The sequence below is a fragment of the Mustela nigripes genome, chromosome 14, assembly GCF_022355385.1.
Source record: "Mustela nigripes isolate SB6536 chromosome 14, MUSNIG.SB6536, whole genome shotgun sequence".
NCBI lineage: Eukaryota > Metazoa > Chordata > Mammalia > Carnivora > Mustelidae > Mustela > Mustela nigripes.
In genome coordinates, this window is record NC_081570.1 from 95,257,672 (window position 1) to 95,277,015 (window position 19,344).

The 19,344-nt window shown below is 36.0% G+C and overlaps 1 protein-coding gene across 3 annotated transcripts in view; it reads left to right on the forward strand.

The window, feature by feature from the left end:
• Nucleotides 1-50: 50 nt before the first annotated feature.
• Nucleotides 51-19,344, forward strand: part of CEPT1 (choline/ethanolamine phosphotransferase 1) — a 36,373-nt gene continuing 17,079 nt past the window's right edge. For 2 of the 3 annotated variants that reach the window (XM_059375713.1, XM_059375712.1), the window contains exons 1-4: nucleotides 51-154; nucleotides 6,248-6,656; nucleotides 12,266-12,413; nucleotides 13,797-13,938. In XM_059375713.1, coding sequence (XP_059231696.1) covers nucleotides 6,318-6,656; nucleotides 12,266-12,413; nucleotides 13,797-13,938 — 629 coding nt within the window. In that variant the 5' untranslated portion in view covers nucleotides 51-154; nucleotides 6,248-6,317. The other variant, XM_059375714.1, reaches the window with a different exon arrangement.

Sequence of the window (19,344 nt, forward strand, 5' to 3'; positions counted from 1 at the left end):
GCCCCGAGGAGCGCGCCCGCGCCGCCGCTCGTTCCGACCCTGTATCCCTTTACGGCAACGCGAAAGTGTCGCGAACGGGCTGCCGCCGATCGGAGTCACTCAGTCGTCTGGAGGCGGAGGGCTTATTTCTAGCGGTGTGCTCTCGGGGGTCGGGGTAAGGCTGCGGGGCTCGGCCTTGGGAAGATGGCCGGGTGTGACGGACGTGTTGGGGGGCACGACTCTCGAGAGGCGTGGAGAGAGCGCTGCATGCTCTGGGGTGGGGCATTGGAATATAGGTGTGTATGGACTCGGCGAGGCGAACGCAGCGCTTCCTCGCGCCGGCTGGCCTCGCGCGCGGGGTTGTGGGGAGGGCGAGGGGCGCTTGCCCCTCTGGCCCCAGGTGGAGAGACTGAGGTGACGAAGTGCTAGCGCGGGAGTCCGGGGACTGCTGAGTATAGGAGTTGGGAGTCGTGGCGCGGAGAACCTCGGCCCGGGCAGGGCGGGTGGGGACGCTGCTCGCGTGGAACCGACCGTGCCATGTCGGGTCCACACCCTCCTGCTCAGGTGCTTCCAGGTCCCCAAACAGTGTTGCATTCGGTGACGGGGTGGCCTGCCTTTTGGAATGCGGTGCTCGTATGGCTGGGCCACGCTTCTTGTTCAGCAACTTTTCTAGAAATACTAGCGTATATTTACTTATAAATAGCTGGGGTTTGTTTCAGCAGTATTCTTGGAAGGAGAAAGGACAGGAGGGTTGCTAGTGTTTGCAGGTGTTCCCAGGAACACTGGATGGATGGGGTCTTTACAATTAGCTGTGTTTAACTTGTCTTCTCCAATTTGGTGCTTGGCGTTATGTCACTTAGCTGTTTTGGATCATTGGTATCGAATATATAGTTTTGTTTGAGGTCTCTTAGTTTATTAATGAATCCATATTATGATAGGCAAACTCATAGTTATCTTTCAGCAAATATTAATGTCTTATCTTGTATGTGGGCAGAGAATAAAGATTCAGTTTCTGCACTCGAACTAGTAGGATAGAATTGTGTTCATTGTGTGTATTTAATTGACTAACACCACAAGTTAGACTGTGGTAAGGATATTTAGTTTTACTACTTTGGAACATTGGCAGTCACATAAAGTTCCAGCGATTGAAGTCCTAAAAGCATTTATTTTGCTGCTTATCTGTTCTGTGGTGAGAAAAACTATTCAGAGTCCCTTGTACAACTTGTCTGCGCAATGCTTCCATTAGAGAAATAAGTGTGACAAATCTGCCTCTTGTATTAACCTGTTCCACTAGAGGCGTCTTTATTTCTTGTCCAATTAAAAGACTGTTCTGAATATTTACAACTATGATTTCATAAATTTATTCTCCTTCCTTTCCCACACCCAATCTCTTCAAATTTACATTATAAACACTTAAATGTTTGATATCTGTAACTCTAAACTTTGCCATAAGCCAAATTACATTTTATTGCATAGTCAGTTTGTTTTCTAGGCAGCAGTAGAGTTGTTCTTTAAGTTGGCTAAAAGTGCAGGTGATGTTCTTTTGAGGGTCATGCTGTGCTGTCTTTTTTAGGGGAATACGAAAATAATCTATAAAATACCAGGCTTTTGCTTTTCTTCTTCTTTTTTTTCTGGGGGAAGTTATTTCCTTTTTTTTTTTTTTTTTTTTTTTTTAAGGAATGCAAGATTTCTCTTCAAAACAGTAGATCTAAATTGTATTACACAGTACTGTTTTTGCTTCCGAGACTGCTGAAAAGGCTTTTGTTTTTGCTAACTTGTTCTATGTACCACTTGTTAAATAATGCTGAATGTAATCCTGTGATCCTATTAGTTTCCCTTTCTTAAAAAAACATTTTGTAATTTGTTCTGCCTTCCAAATAGTGTTGGCCATTAGTAATTTTCTTTATTAGTGCCATAAAGGTTGGAAAGAACTGTGTAATCACCAATTCCCGTGAAAGGACTGTAAACACACTGCTGAATCGGTGGAGTTTAAAACTTGGCACCCTTAGACGTGGGGGATGGGAATTCTGGAATTTCATACTACAGGTTGGATATTGTGTAAGATTACCTTATGCTCTGCTGAGCAGTTGGAGATGCCTTTTTTAGTGGGATACTTGTCAGATGTTCCCCAAAGCTAAACACAGGAATAATGTAGGCAGCATGCCATTTTCCTCAGCTGCTATAAGCACAGATGTTCTATGTCATAGATTTAGCTTCACAATTTGTGTGTAATTTTAGTAAGGTATTCACTAAATAGCTCTGATTATATTTTTGTACCTTTGTTGGGCTTTTCACATAAATATTCATGCCTGCACAAAGAAAATTTTTTTGTTATACCATATGTACCCCCCTTCTCTGGACTCCCACAACAGTTTGTTCACAGCACACTATAACTTAGCTGTTTATAAGACTCTCCTCCCCACCCCCTTTAAGTTTCTTGGGATCGTGGATGGCCATATTTCAGTCTCTGTTTCTTCAGGGTCTAGAAGAACTAGGTGCTCATTAAATAATAATGAGCCATTTTTGTTCCTTGTTCCACAAATAAGTCCTGATTACCTACTTAATGTTAGGTATGGTATGAGAGTGTGGGAAAAGAATGTTAGACAGGCATGGCCTATGCATTCCTGGAGCTTATAGACCAATGTGGGGAGAAGACCAGAAACAATACAACAAACAGAAAAACCCAATGTATTAAGTGCTATAAAATGAGTATTGCAGTAGAGCCAGGTTATAACAGAGAAGGGGAATTTGCTGATAATAAGTGGAAAGGTTACAATAGCTATAGACCTGTGAACAGTATTATACTAAAATAAATTCCAGGTGATGGGAAGTTTTTCAGCTAAAATACTCACTTTTACTATTACGATTTCTGAAAACACATCCTCAGTTAATAAGTAGGTTGTGCTACCAAAATTATAGAAATTTTTATAAGCTCATTGATGACTTTTCAAAACATCAAAAGAAAATCTCAGTTCTTTATCATGGTCTATAAAATGCATTGTCTGGCTTTTCAAACTTTATTTATGTCACTCTTCCATCTGATTTGTTGCTGTCCAGCCTTAGTGATCTCAAAGGCACCTGATCAAGACAAGCTCTTTCTTGCTTCAGGGCCTGTTACCTTTACTTGGACTAGGTCCTTTTCATTCTCTGAATCTGATATAAATGTTACTTCTTCATAGATTCCTACCACCTTATCTAAAATGTGCACCCCTAACTATTTTCTGGCTCCACACTTTATTTTCCTCATAGCACCCATTACAGTGTGTAATGCTATTTGCTTGTTTACCTGTTTTTAGTTATTTTCCAGCTGGACATGGGAACCAGGAGGATGTCTATCTTGCTTACCGCACTCAATGTTGGCTGAATGCATTTGGAACTTAGAATTCATTTTCTCATAAAAACTTGTGACTGGTGGTTTCTAGGCTAGCCAGCAATAAATTTTAACTCCTTACATTAATTGTTTTAGGTCCTTGTAGTATGGCAACAAAAGGACATTTTCTCTTCACGCTTTTCGGCATAAGCCTGACTAGGTAAAAAAATCTCAAGTGGCTAGAATAATTTTTATACTATTTGCTCCTCCACTGCATATTCCCATCCCACATCACGTTTCCCTTTTTCTACATAAAGTTCACTCTTCCTATAATAGTCACCTACCCTGTTGCACTCCCTTGAGATATGCTTGCTTTTCCTTTGCTAAAATTCAGAAGCTCCTGTTTTTTCCTGAGATGGTTTGAATTGCAGTAGCCTCTGGGTCTCAGATGTAATCAGATGAAGAAGAGTGGAGATGGACCTATAGCAGTGATAACACCCTCTGTGTCTATGTCTATAGGCATGTATTGAAGGCGATTTAAAATCTGATTTAAAACCCAAAGTGGATATCTGTAGGTTGGGCTACATGTACCTGAATTTATATTTGCAATCTTGTTGCTAGTAGCTTCACAGAAACAATGTTGCCAAATTGAAATAGTTAAAAACTCACTGGCTTTTTTTTCATGTATGAAATAAGTAATGGCTGGATCTATTAAGGTTTGTCAAACTGTAGACTTTTCTAAGAGAGAATTAAAAGGTAAAAAAAAATAATAATAATCTAGGTCAGAGGGGGAAAACACTCAGAAGGAAGGTATCAGTTTATCATATAATCCTGCCAAATGCTCAAACTTAAAACCATTAGGATCAGTTGCTTGTAGTTGTTGAGTGCCAAAAGGAAGCCAACACCCTCAATATGTCACTTCATTTTTACAGTAGGATAAGTGAATACTACAATAGTAAAGTACAAATTGAGATGAATAAACTTTTTATTCCCACGTTTAAGTTGAATTCTGTAAAAGCTGGTTTATTATAGCTCACCAAATGTGAAGCTGTGTCCTTTAATTTAACTACAGAAAATTTGACTACTACAAAATTAAGTTTTGGGTGGTTATGTCTGTCACTTTCTCTAAAATGATTTTGTAACCAGTTGTTTGACATTAATCAGTTGTTTTGTGATATAGTTGAGTGAGTGGCAGAATTCTTTGAAATAATTTGCTTTGGTTTGAAAATTATTTCAGTATTTTTATCTCACACTTTAGGTAAATCGTGGCACTGGTGATTCTTTTAAGATTTTTGAAAATTTATTTAAGGCAGTTGATAATTAAAAAACTATTTTCTGAACCAATTATTGAGACACATGATCGATATTTTGGTTGTCACTCTAGATCCTTGGTGACACTGAAATTTTAGAACTTGATGTATATGGGAAAAGAGAGAAGTAGTCTTAGGCATGTTTGATACCGGGTCCATTGTTGAAATGTCCTACTTCTTGTATCACATTCTGTATTCTCATAGTGGAACATTTCTGGGAATTTCATATTGTGTGCTGGATAGCTTTCTACCAGAATATCAAAGTACACCTCTCTTGGTTTGATGCCACTACCCTTTCAGTTCTATTGAGATGATTCCTCCCCCCCCCCCCCCCCTAATCCTCTTATGGCTTCCCTTTCTTCTGCTCTATAACCAAGTTTCCCACAAGTTCTTATTATTTTCCTTTTTTCTTTCTACTTAATCCCTTTAAGAACTTTTCTTTCAAAAACAAACAAACAAACAAACACTAGACTTTAGCATCCAGAGTTGATAACTTGAAATTTTCATCTCTTGCTTAAACTCCAGGTGTTTGATCTTGTCTAAAACATACCTACTTAAAAGCTACTTTTATATTTTTCTAACCTCTATCCCCAGATCCCCTTCCATCGCCTTCCAAGCCAAAATAACTGTTTTTTCCCCCTAACTTCTCTTTTTTAGTCTCTTGATTTGTGTTTTCTTCTCCTTCACCTTTCATATCTAATTCCTAAGTGCTTTCCTTTGATTCTCGTTCTACATAGAAATTTCTTAGAGATTTGACTTTCACATTTCCATTTTTACCACCCTCTTCTAGGCACTCCCCACTTCAAACATTTGAAGTCACCATACTAATTTTTGAGTATTAATACTACATTTTGCATGCAGTCTGATGAATATATAGAACTACCCTTTAATCTTGAAAATATACTTGTCATTTTCTTATGTTGCTTAGTAACTTATAATGATGTTATTGGGTGCCTGGGTGTCTCAGTCGTTAAGTAGCTGCCTTCCACTCGGGTCATGATCCCAGGGTCCTGGGATCAAGGCCCATATCGGGCTCCCTGCTAGGTGGGAAGCCAGCTTATCCCTCTCCTGCACCCTTGGTTTGTGTTCCCTCTCTCTGTGTGTCTCTCTTTGTCAAATAAATAAATAAAATCTTTTTTTTAAAATGTGAAATGCTTGAAGCATTAGTGTGTAGTAGGTGCCTAGTGTTAGCTATTAACATTAAATTAAAATCTGATTTAAAACCCATATTATTCAAGTCATTCCTCTGATATTAATACTAATTTGCTAGCTGTCTTTGGGGATGTCTGTGGATCTCAGTGTCCATATATGTGAAATGACTAAGTCATTTCTAAGATTTGTCCCTTTATATTACTGAAATCAGTGTGAGATAGGAAAAAAAAAAAGGCAAGAGCTTTGAAGTCACACAAGCTATAAGATATCAGGAAGCATATTACTGTTAAAATCCCTTAATATTTTTCACCTGAGGGTGAAGTTATAGGACTTGTTTTGGCTTATACCATTAATAAGAACAAGAACTAAAAGCAGATCCCTGGTGTTCTGATCTGTTTGATACATATTACTGTTACCAGTTTTTTTTTCTTTTTAATTTACTACTGACATTGATATAAATGGTGGCTGACAGATGTGTCTTTTTCTCTTTTTTCAGGTAAAGACCAGCTGCAAAAAAGTCGTGAAACAAAATAAATTATTCTCTTCACATAAGACAGCCAAGATCCATGAGTGGGCATCGATCAACAAGGAAACGATGTGGAGATTCTCACCCGGAGTCCCCTGTGGGCTTCGGGCATATGAGTACTCCAGGTTGTGTATTAAATAAATTGTTTCAGTTACCTACACCACCATTATCAAGACACCAACTAAAGCGGCTAGAAGAACATAGATATCAGAGTGCTGGACGGTCCCTGCTGGAGCCCTTAATGCAGGGGTATTGGGAATGGCTAGTTGGAAGAGTTCCCTCCTGGATTGCCCCAAATCTCATCACCATCATTGGATTGTCAATAAACATCTGTACAACCGTTTTGTTAGTCTTCTACTGTCCCACAGCTACAGAGCAGGTAAGATGGATTTCTTAACAGTTAGGAGCATTTGTTATATACAAAAAACTCTGTACTTGGGATTTTTAGGTCATTTTAGCTAAAGAAAAGATGATTCGACAATTGTTTATCAACTGTTTTAAAATTTTTTTATTATTGTATTATTGTATCACACATGCTATTAATAAAGTTATAACTACAGTCTGCTTTATACCCTCTGTTTATGAAAACCAGAAGCAAAAGGTACAGTCTGATTCTAGTAAGTAAATTAATGTTATCAGGGATTAACATGTTAAGACAGTCCTTTTAAAATCAGTAAATCTCAATACAAAAAAAGTTTTAAAAAATGACTGAATTTTTAAAGTATTTTTTAATAGCTGAATGAAATCTTAGAAAAGTTTAAGATGACCAGAGAGAAAAAGTAGTGAGATGGCACGCCTGTAAATCAGTTTTATCAAAAGTGGTTTCCTCTCCATTCCTGTTAAGAATTACTTGAATATCCCTTTTCTCTTCCTATAAATATTTGTGACTGATAGATCTCAGGCATATTTCTGTTATACTAACAAAGCAAAAGACATACAAGAAAAAGTCAATAGAATGCATTTCCTGTTCTGTATTATGCAACAGCTGCTGTTAAGAAGGAGAGTAGTTATTGCTGACAAAGACTTTCTCCCTGGGCCGCCTTAAGTAAAAGTCTACTGCTGGTCCCTCTTTTCCTTCTGTACCTGTTACTTAAAACCAAACTGAAACTAGAACTGTTCATCAGAATAAGTAAATTAATGTTTATCTCTTTGGTTTTAAAATCTCCTTGATAAGAAGGGAGCTAAACAGTAAGGTAAATGGAAGAGAATCAGAAACATTTATTGTGCCTTTATTAATCCAAGTGGTCAGTCCCAGGTAACCAAGAAGATAGAAGGTGATCCTCAACTAAAGGGGTCAGAGGTGACTCTGAATCATAAGAAATTGTAATGGTCACAATAGTCCTTATCTTGTTTTAAGCTGTAAGTAATCATTTAAGTAGTCTTTTCAGATGATTTGTTCTTTGTGATAAAATTATCGCCCTCCAACTCTCTATTCCTTTTGGTTATCATCAATTAATTTGTTTCCTCATAGCGCTCTTAAAGTAAATAGCTATTGAACATCACAGTTACCTCTAAAACACGTTGACTTTTTTGTTGTTTTCTTCCAGATGTTCATTTCTTCCTCACCCTTGAATACTTTTATTTTAATTCCTCTTTTACTATACAAATCCTGTCCATACAGATTGTATGAATATATTTCTAATTTTTATCATTTTCTTAACTATCTTCCTTTATATCAATCAGGAAACTTAAATGCCAGTGTGATTGTTTAAATGTGTCCTGGGATTCTTTATCATAACATGTCCTTTGGACTATTGTATCTGTGGCTTACTTGAGGACCTGATAGTCACTTCAGACGAACTTGGTCCAGATCACACACATCCTTAGAGATACAGCAGAACAACAGGAAGGTGTGTTGATTCCAAAGGAAGTTTTTCCCACAATCCTAAACTATTTTCATGATGGGGATCAGGGACTGAGAGCGAGTTCAAAGATAGCTCAGCCACTAATAGTTATTTATTGAATACCCCAGAGTGTATCAGGTACCATGTTCCCTATAATACTTTTCTTTAGCCTCTGTGCTTAAGTGATTTGGAATTTTTACAGTAATCCTCGAATTACTTTAAATCTTTGAAGAAACTTCCAGAATGGAAACTATTCTAATCACAGAGAACTTTTTAGAATTGCTGCTAGGAGGAATCAAGGTAGAACATGACTGAGCCACTGTTTCGTGCTCTGCTAGGGAAGGTAGTGTCCCACAAAGGCTATGCCTGGATGCTTTATAGCTGCACAGTAGAAATCCTAGTTAGGCTTTGGATCACAGTGCATTAAAATAGGTCATAGCTATCTTCCATGGTATGTTCTTATTATCTCTGTGATCTTCAGTAAATTATGTTAATTTTTTTAATGATTTTATTTATTTATTTGACAGACAGAGATCACAGGTAGGCAGAGAGAGAGGAGGAAGCAGGCTCCCTGCGGAGCACAGAGCCTGATGTAGGGCTCGATCCCGGGACCCTGGGATCAGGGCCTGAGCGAAAGGCAGAGGCTTTAACCCACCGAGCCACCCTGGTGCCCTATTATGTGAATTTTCTAAGACACAGTTTATTTATCCTTTGAAATTTTGTTTTGTAGTATTAAGAGAAATAAAATTATCCATTTAGAGTACCTAACATACAAAGTTCAATAAATGGTTAATATTTCATTGGTCAAGAACATTAAGTATGTAACCTGTTCTTCCCTACAACCTTCCTCTTATTCCTGATTTCCTCTAAAAATACATATATATGGAATCACAAATTATATAAGTCCTTATTGATTTCTTATATATTTTTTTTTTTTAAATAACTGTTTTGGAGTCAAAGAGTTCCATAAGTCAAAAGAGTTCCATTACCCAGGGACATTCTCATTCATTTTAGGTCTAATTCCTTTGGGCCTTGTCCCAGTGGGTGAATATTAAATTTCATGTCTCCAGGTATTGTGAGGTTTCCATATATTTTTTATGTTACTGATATTTTCTTAATAGTTTCAGATACCAGTCTTTCTCCTAGAAAAGAATGTCATCGTAATGGTTTCAGTGGAGTTTGCCATTCTTCTTAGAAAATAACTTTACAGTAGATAAGAAAGGAAAATCAGCCCTTATTTTTCATATTTCTAAGATAGAAATGTAGACTTAGCCCTTTTTTTATGGATACCAAAATATCCTCGTGATCTAATTCTGAGACTAAGTATTTAAATCTCATCAGCTAGTAACTTTGGTCTTAGTTTCATAAGTTAATTTAGAATTTATCTTGCAGCTTGTTAATTTTACATATGTTTGACATATCTTTGCCACATAAGATAGATGAAAGAAATTAGTGTTAGCTATCTTATAAACAGGAAAACCAGAATTGAGCTATGTGCTGTTACTAATAGGAGCTCCCATCAAGTTTAAATAAAACTTTTTGGAATATGATGAGACGGAGTTTTTTGTATTAACATTCATTTGTTACTGTTTTATATTGCTATATTTAATGTTTTTTATCTAACTTGCTAAGAAATTTCTTAGATTTTTTTCCTTTTAATATACAAGATTGGAAAGAAAATTAAAGTGGCACATTGTGCATACATAATCTTATTGCCCAGTTAACTCCTACTGACATTGAAAAAGAAAGGGGAAACATTACATATTGGAAAAATTCAAACAGAATGGTATAAAAACAGTAAAATCTTTTTTACCTGACTTTTCTTTACACTCTTACCTCTGATTCCTCTTTTTTGTACATAATGTAAACAAGTTTTTGATATGTCCTCCCAGGAAAAAGAAAAGAAACATTCTTGCTCAGTATATGTACACATTTGTATGTATGTAAACCCCACAGTTCTGTTTCAAAAGCTCCCTAAAACCATGTTTCTTAGAATTTTTTCACCTGAGTTGACTCATATGAGAACATCTCTGCAAGATTTTGCAAGTCAGTTTATTGCCTGATTGTGATAAGATTATTTTCCTATGCTAATTGTTCTCTTCCTGCCTATCAGGGTGTGATGGTTTTCTGAATGATAAATGTGTCCTTTATTGATGCAGTGTATCTCTCAGGCTCTTAAACCAGCTAAAACCATTGCTTATTCCTGAGTGAGAAAGCTGCCTCCTCCTCCTCCTTCTTCTTTTTCTTTTAAGATTTTGCTTATTTATTTGAAAGAGAGACAGGGAGTGCCCATGCACAAGTAGGCAGAGAGCAGTATGCAGAGGGAGAGGGAGAAGTAGACTCCCACTGAGCAGAGGAGCCCAATGCGGGACTGGATCCAGTCCCAGAACCGTGAGATCATGACCTAAGTCAAAGGCAGACACTTGACCAACTGAGCCACCCAGGCTCCGCGAGAAAGCTTGCTTCCTAAAACAAATCTGAGTTGTAAACAATGGGAACAATGAAGAAATATATAAATATTAGTTTTAGTATTCTGCAGATTCACAGGAGGAAAGAACGATCAGAAGACACAAGACTTTGCTTTCTCATATATATGTAATTACTTTTTTACCATTTCCTAGGATTGTGTGTATACTGATGGTTGAAGTTGTCTCTGTTTCAGACTAACACTTTGCCCCCATTAAAATCCAGAGTTTAGACCCCAAAAAGTCCCTAGCTTTCTAGTCCTATTAAGCAGTACTGTCCAATAGAAATTTCAGTGATGCTGGTTATGTTCTGTCTGTGTCTTTGTGGTCTGGTGTGGTACGCAGAGCCACATCTGGCTGTTGAGCATTTGAAATGTGCCTAGTGTAGCTGAGGAGCGGAGTCTTTAGTTTTATTTAATTTTAGTGAATCTACACTAAAATAACTAATCCAAATATATCTAATAATCTAAACTGAAAATAAAGTAATAAAAATATATCTAATAATCTAAGCTAATATGACTAATGGCTACTGTGTAGGACAGAGCAGCTCTAGAGAGTTACTAGATTCCTTTAGGAGCAAGAAGTAGTAGCCTCAAAGTCTAGAAGGTGGGGTTCTTAGTCAGTTGAGATTTATCAGTACAGTGAGCTTGCACATAAAGTATGATTACACAATCACAGTGATTGCTTTCAGGGTTTGTAACTCTGGTTTATGCTATGGTCCTTTTGACAGCTTCAGTGTTCTAAAACATGCGACTTTAAGAAAATGTTTAAGAGAAGATCCTTACCTTTAATACGGAGAACTAAATAAGATTTTGAGAGAAACTTCTTTGCAATGCAGAATATAAATATTATTTGCAGCTCTGAGTAGTTTTAATATGCTGCTGTGACATTTAACACTCAGCTTAACTTGATAACCAATACCGAGAAAATACTCTGTGATTATAGAAATTTTTTCCTGGCTTGGGCATCGGAAAATAGTGAAAAGTGATATAAAACACTCTTATACATTCTTAAAAAGATGTCAAATAGAAGTTCTCCTTTTTTAACACATTTAAATCCAGTATTAGTGGTTCGATTTCTGTCTGGGAAAAGAGGAATTGGTTCCTTGAAAATGTGTCCAAAAATGTTTGAAAAATAATATTCTAAACATTCTGTGTACTAGATCATCATTTTCCTAGTGTTATTCTAGGAAGAGGTTGAAGAGGTGTGTTGAAAAATACGTTACATGCTCAAATAAATTTGGAAAATGGCAGCATATTGTGTCCCCCTTCTTGAATATTCACAGTATGTATTAACAAAATTAAGGGCTGGAACCATCTTGAAATATACGGTTTAGAAACAACTACACTAGATAATTTTTTTAGTTGACTCTTAGAGTCTAAATGTTAGGAAGAGTGTTATGGAGGTCACCTAGTGTGATCTCTTATATAACCTACATGGTAGTAGTTATCCAGCATCTGCTTGAGCACCCCTACAAAGCAAAGAATTTGATTCTCTTATAGTTCCAATTGTCCCAAAAAGTTTTCCATTACATAGCCCTGGCATTCTTTCCTATAGCTTCCAACCAGCAGTTCTTCTCTGGAGAGTAAAGATAAAATACCTGTGAGTAAAAATAGATCAGCGAAACATAGTAACGAATGTCTTTATAACTCTTGTGTTTCTAACTTTTTGTTTCATAGGCTCCTCTGTGGGCATATATTGCTTGTGCATGTGGCCTTTTCATTTACCAGTCTTTGGACGCTATAGATGGGAAACAGGCAAGAAGAACCAATAGCAGTTCTCCTTTGGGAGAACTTTTTGATCATGGTTGTGATTCACTATCAACAGGTATTGTTGATTTTTTTTTAATGTTAATGATTAATAGTGATAAAATTAATGTGAAAAAAAATTGGAATGAATAAGAGGTTTATGGTGTTTTGATAGTTATCAGAATAAGTGATTTATATCTACTTTTAATGTTTTCAAAAGACTATAAATACAGTTAATATTTGTTCATTATTGGCTATAAGGGGAAATTTAGAAATTATGTTAATTTCTACTGAAGTCATTTTTATTTTATTTATTTATTTATTTTAAAGATTTTATTTATTTATTTGACAGAGAGAGAGAGAAAGACCACAAGTAGGCAGAGAGGCAGGCAGAGAGAGAGTGGGGGAAGCAGGCTCCCTGCCGAGCAGAGAGCCCAATGCGGGACTCAATCCCAGGACCCTGAGATCATGACCTGAGCTGAAGGCAGAGGCTTAACCCACTGAGCCACCCAGGCACCTCCTGAAGTCATTTTTAAACCTAAGTAGTATTCTTTTGGTACCTCTTGTTTTTAAAATCTTAGGGCATAATTGTCATCATCAAAAGTCTCATAAATTATAGATGAGTACAATAGTGGGAGACTAGGAAATCTGTGGTATTTATATTTAAATGGATATTCTGTGGACGTTTAAGATTATGTTGCAGACTTGGAATAGCTATGAATCTAAAAAAAGTCAGTCCTGGGGCACCCGAGTGGCTCAGTGGGTTAAAGTCTCTGCCTTCGGCTCAGGTCATGATTTCAGGGTCCTGGGATCTAGCCCCACAGTGGGCTCTCTGCTTAGCGGAGAGCCTGCTTCTACTTCTCTCTGCCTGCCTCTCTGTCTACTTGTGATCTTTCTGTCAAATAAACAAATAAAATCTTTTTTAAAAAAGTCCTTTTGTGAATTATGTAGGTCTTAAGGTTTTTTTGTTTTTTTTTGTTTTCAACAGTTATGTAGTGTTTACTCTGTTTCAGGCACTATTTGAAATCCCTTATAATACTGATACATTTTATCTGGTTATTATCATCATGTTACAAATGAGGAAACTAAGGCACAGGGGGTGGTTTTCTTTTTCTTTTTCTTTTTCTTTTTTTGTTTTTTTAACTCTGGTCTGTGAATTTTTACTGTTCATTAGTATCACTATTACTGAGTTGGGAGAATACTTCAAAAATGCTCAAGTATTTTAGTTACTTTTGGTTACCTTTTTATAGTTACCTTTGGTTCCAGTATGTGGTGTAGTGAAAGAAGAAATTGAAATTATGGTGTAAAAGATTACATCCTGCTTTTCTGGTACCTTGAATAACTGAGAGAAAATTGTACATTCATAGCATGTCTTCTTTTTGCCTCATCTAACAACATTCCCGGCTCAGTTAATGTTGATTTTTCAGATTATTCAGTTTTTATTGTGATCTTTCTCTTGCAGTTTTCGTGGTTCTTGGAACTTGTATTGCAGTGCAGCTGGGGACAAATCCTGACTGGATGTTTTTTTGTTGTTTTGCTGGGACATTCATGTTCTATTGTGCACACTGGCAGACATATGTTTCTGGAACATTGCGATTTGGAATGTAAGTAACGATTAATGGTAATTTTTTGTTTGTTTCCTCTTTCAGATATGGTGAATGTTGCTTTTAGGTATTTCAATATTAGGAATGATCAAAGCACAATTTTAGCTTAACAAATAAAAGAAATTTAAAATTCATTATTATAGCTGCCTAATGGTCTGTTGTTCTATCATACTGCCTAAAGGAACTATTAGAACCTCCCAACCAATTGTTTTTTTCAATAACATGAAAAGCAGGAGTCCCTCCTCACTAATACCCACTTATTTTTTCCTCAGGTAAATTCACTGTATTTTTCCTATTATTCACCGTAACTCTGTGTTTTATTTTGACACATGAAAATGTGTTTTCAGGAAAAATAAGATAGTTTATGAGAGCACAGAGCAACTTTCATCTCTAAATATCATAGTTTAATTAAATTTTATTCTTTCTATATTCTTTATGACTATAAAAATCTAAGCTCTTGATAATTCAGCTGACATGACATACCATGTAGATTACTACCACCAACAAGATGCCCAAGAATTTAAAAAATGAAATAGCAAACTGCTTTCAAACTCCAAAATGAATGGTTCCTACCTGGTGATCAGTACTTTTCTATAAATATTAATGAGTAAACTAGTCTTGGAATGAGGTGAAGGATGGAATTCATCAACCGGTGTTTAATTATCACAGATCCTGTTTACACTGCTCAAGTTAGTCTTATTTTTTTCTTGGTGTAGGATTAAAAGACAAAGAACTTGAGAAAATACTAAATACTTCATGAAATATCCAAATAAAAATCTCTGATTGCAAATGATGGAACATCTTAACCTAGTCTCTTTAAGATGAATCATGAATGGATATTTCAATTTTAGATCCCACATAAACTTAGTTTTCTAGGTTTTGTAAGAGCTGGGATGCACAGAAATTCGGCTGTTCTTACAAGTTTAGTTCAAATGATTTTTGTTAAACTTTTTAAATAGAACTTAAGATATTCTTAACTTACAGCAGTAATAATACTTATTAATATTTTGAATATTAATTAAAAGGTATGTCCTGGAGGCTTAGAAAACATTTTTAAGGCCCATCTTAAGGTAATACCCTTTGTGCAATAGCAGATATGTGTGTCCAGTTGAAAATTATATGCCTCTGTGTTCTTTAGCAGTATATAAAATGATCAGTGCTCAGAAAATACTATGGATTTCTGATAGAAAAAAAAGCAGTAATTGAAAGTATTATGTACAGATGTTTTTTTCTCAATGTTTTTATAGCCTTTATCTCAGTAATGTTTTCATAGCATTTCTCTGCATTGGTGAAACTACAAAATATTAGACTTCTAAGAACATGTGGTTCACCCTTTAGTTTTTAGTGATGTTACTGTTTTCAAAAATAGCAGAATTTATAGTACCTAGATTTTATATAGTTTGTTTCATTGGTTATTATCTCATAGTTAACTTTCAAGCCCTTATTTTGAAAGCTTATTGATCACCAGCTTAGAAATTCTGATTAATTATCAGAAATATAACGATCTCTCCCTTTCAAGTAAAGCAGCGCCAACCTTGTGGTACGGGTACTGAAGGAAGGAGGACGAAGGAACCATGGAAGTAGGGGGAGAATAGTGTTTTTTAGGAGCAATTTGATATCACGCCTATTTGCCAGTCCTGGAAGGTCCCTTGTGGTGTATTCCTTTAATTAAATATGTATTTGGAGAACTATGAGTAGTTCTGTCTTAACAGCAGTTAAATCATAAGATGCTTATAGGGCAGTGGCAGGAGACAAAGCTGGAGAAGATCCAAAGAATCAAGGACTTCTGTGTCCTGCCGAGAAATATGGGCTTTTGTTCTGAATCTGTGGGGAGCCTTAGTAGGACCTAACCCAGGGAAATGACAAAACAACAGTTTGGAAAGAGCAGGCTGGCAGTAATCGGAGGATGAATTAGAGTGAGCTGTGACAGAGGTAAGGAGACCCTTAGGAGTCATCAGCATCATTATTGTGAGGAATGCTGATGCCTGAGCTAGTGCGATGACAGCACAATCAGAGAGAAAGTCACAGGTTGGAGAGAGGCTTAAGAGGTAGAAACTGTAGGACCTCATCTCTATCTGCATATGGGGAATGAATGAGGGAGCAGAGACTGAAGTAACTCCAGTTCCCCTCCAGGGGTGGTTGGATGGAAGGCAGAGAAAGGCCCTATCGGCAGAAGAACCAATTTGAAAGGGAGAGTTCCGCCTAGAATGTGTATCTGAGGGATTTTAGACATCCAAATAGAATGAAAATAGCTTAGAAAACTTAGAAAGCAAGCCTAGAAAGAAGCCTATGAAAATTATTGAACAGTCAGAGGAGGAGGCATACCAGAATAAAAAGCCAGAGATTTCAAAAGAGAACAATGCAAAATGTTGCCAAGACTCAGAACGAGGACAGAAAATTTTACACTGAATTTGGCAGTGTGAGGCCCTCCAGAGGCGTTTCTCTGTAGCAGATAGGGTAAAAGCCAGATTGTAGGGGATGACAAGTGAAGAGAATAAATAAGCACACATTAATACAGGTGACTTACAAAATGTATGGCTGTGATGATGGGAAGGAGCAAGGCATCTGTTAGAAGATAAAACTTAGGCTCAAAGGAAGGAGGGTTTTGTATTTATGCAGAAGAAATTGACTAGAGAAGAGATTGAAGATATTTGGGGAAAAAAAGAGAGATGGATACATGGAGCTAGATTGTTGAACATGCAGGACCAGAGTTTAGGGTAACAGGCAGAGGGGCTCGATGGAGGACACTCTCCCCCTGAGACTCTCATGCTTCCTTGTGATGAAAATATATATAGAAATATTGGGGACAGTTTGAATTTAATATCTCAATTAAATTACATATTATGATTATGAGGAATTGATTTTCATTTGGAAAATTTGAATACAATTTTCTGAAATCCTATATTCATATTTAAGCTGCACTATTTCTTTTTTAAAGTAAAAGCAGTTCTCAACAGTCATAGTAATGTGCTGTGAGTGCTTATTTAAGGAGATAGTTATCAAAATAGCAGTGTAATGGCATATGGAATAATAGCAATATTCCTGAAGAATTTTTTTTAAATGCCTCTTTAGATTTCATGTTCTTTTCAAGAACAAAGAGAATAGGCAGATGTATAATAGGCTAAATATTGAAGTGAAGTTTATATGTGTGGAGGAGAAAGTCCAAACTTTATTTTGTTTAATTAGAAAATAATAAGGTAAACTCTGAAATGGAATTTGACTAAAAATGTTTTTTTTTAATTCCTTGCTTTTTTTTACTTCTTTTTTGGAAGAAAGTGAAAGCAGCTTTAGGTACCATAGGAGCTTTATTTTAAAGTATTTTTATTTTAATTGTTTTATTTTGATGCTTACACACAAGTGAAAAAGATCACAAGATTTTCCTTTTTATATATAACCAATATAGGTTGTTGTGTGTTTAATAACCACATACTGTATTTGCCAAATAAGAGATTTTTGTTTTTCTTAGTCTTTTAATATCACAATTTTTAGTTACTATTAAGTTTGCTTATAATATCTTGACTAGAAATAGGCTCCATAGTTTAATTCCTCTATAAGTAATTTCCTTTCAAAGTCAGATATTATGAGAAAGCCAATGTGATTTGGATACATTATCCCTGAAATTATGAGCTAAATCTTTCAACACTTTGCTCTGATCACAGCTGGAAACTGCCTTTTACAGAGAATATTATTACCTTTCACATCTAGACAGACCCCTGTCCTCACAGTCCTGGACTGAGCTAGTACAGATCTGACTTAGATGAGAATTGCTCATTGGGACCTTTCTAGGTCCAGCTGGGCTCGTTAGGATATTTACTAGCCGGAATTTGAAAGACTGGGGAGGAACTAGAACTTCACAGAAGGAACAAGTGGGTGGAAAAAAATAAGAATTAAGAGCTGAAGCTCATTTGTAAATATTTGTAAAATATTTCTTAAAATGTTTATGGATTATATTAAATGGAAGAGAACATGTTTCCTCTCTTAAGGCTTAAACCCTGTGTATCTAGATATTTTAAAATCCATAATTTCTACATATATATATGGAATCATTTTTATAAATTAAATTTTTAGAAACTCTAAATAATCTCCGATAAAACTATTTATGCAAAGTACTGGACTTAAAAAAATCCTCCACCCTGAAAAGTAGAATTCTTACTTAAATTATCATTGTGTGGGGAGCTTGGGGGAATGGGGAGGATACTCTTTTCACAAGACAAAAAAAATTATAATGAATTGAACTAGATCAGTATATCTTGCCTCAAATGTTATCTCCAAATTATAATACTGTATATAAGCTTGGGCAAGGCCTATAACTTTAATTTCCTAATTTGTAAATCAGAGTTTTGTGTTTGATGGTATCTAAGGTTCCTTCTGTGAGTCTATTAATTTCACAGATGTTGTTTCCAGTGTAGTTACTACTTACAGCAGGCAGAGTATTTATTACATTTTTCAGTTCATGCTTCTAATGTTTCATATTTACATTAGCTAATAACTCTGCTACCACATTTATTTCTATATAAGTTGATAACTTCTGAATTTTTCTTTTCTAGTTGAATAAGAAAAGTCAATAGGCTATGCTCTATTGGTAATCTGACAAATCCAGTTCATTTCTTTCCAAAGAAACCTCTAAAGAATAAATACTTGCAGATATCCTATTAATTAAAAACTGTTATAATCCAAACTGTCTGTTATTGTATAATCCACTCTTTATGGATTAAGAATTAGGAAACTTCCTATTGAATGCCTGTATAGGGTATTTTTATCTTTAAAAGTTAAAGACTTATCACATAAACTGAGAAATATCAGAGATTTTCCTTGCAGATTTTAGTTTCCCTGTGTATTTTTTTTTGTTGCTGTTGGTAATGAGTCAGTCATTAGAACTGTGCTCATTTTAATTTTATTAAGTTGTTAAAGAACATATCTTAAAACACCTACTTACATTAACCTAAAGCCTAGATTGCAGTTTGGACTCTTGGATCATCAGGTAAAATCATAGACCAGTTTCTGTCTTTTTTAGCATTCCTCAGCTCTTAATTTTGATGAGACGATTTTGATTTGAAGCCTGTTCCGTACCACTAGTCTTTTTCTGTCACCATCTATGTTCCAAAACTTCATTCGTGATTGAATTGGATGTTTTACTTATTTTTACCACTAATAAACTAATCCAGTATAGTAGAGAGTTATAATGCTGGTTGGAATTAAGGGAAGAGAAAGAGTGAAAAGGATAAAATTCTGGACTAGAGATTATTAGGAAACAGGACAAGGAGTTGACCAGTTTGATTGGGTTCTAATTGTATCTGAAGTAGTCACAGTTTCTCCTTACCTTTTCCATATACATGGGCTAATTCTACTGAGATTAGCACAGGTAGGAGTATGATGAGATGTGGGGCAGTGGAGGGGATAGATTAG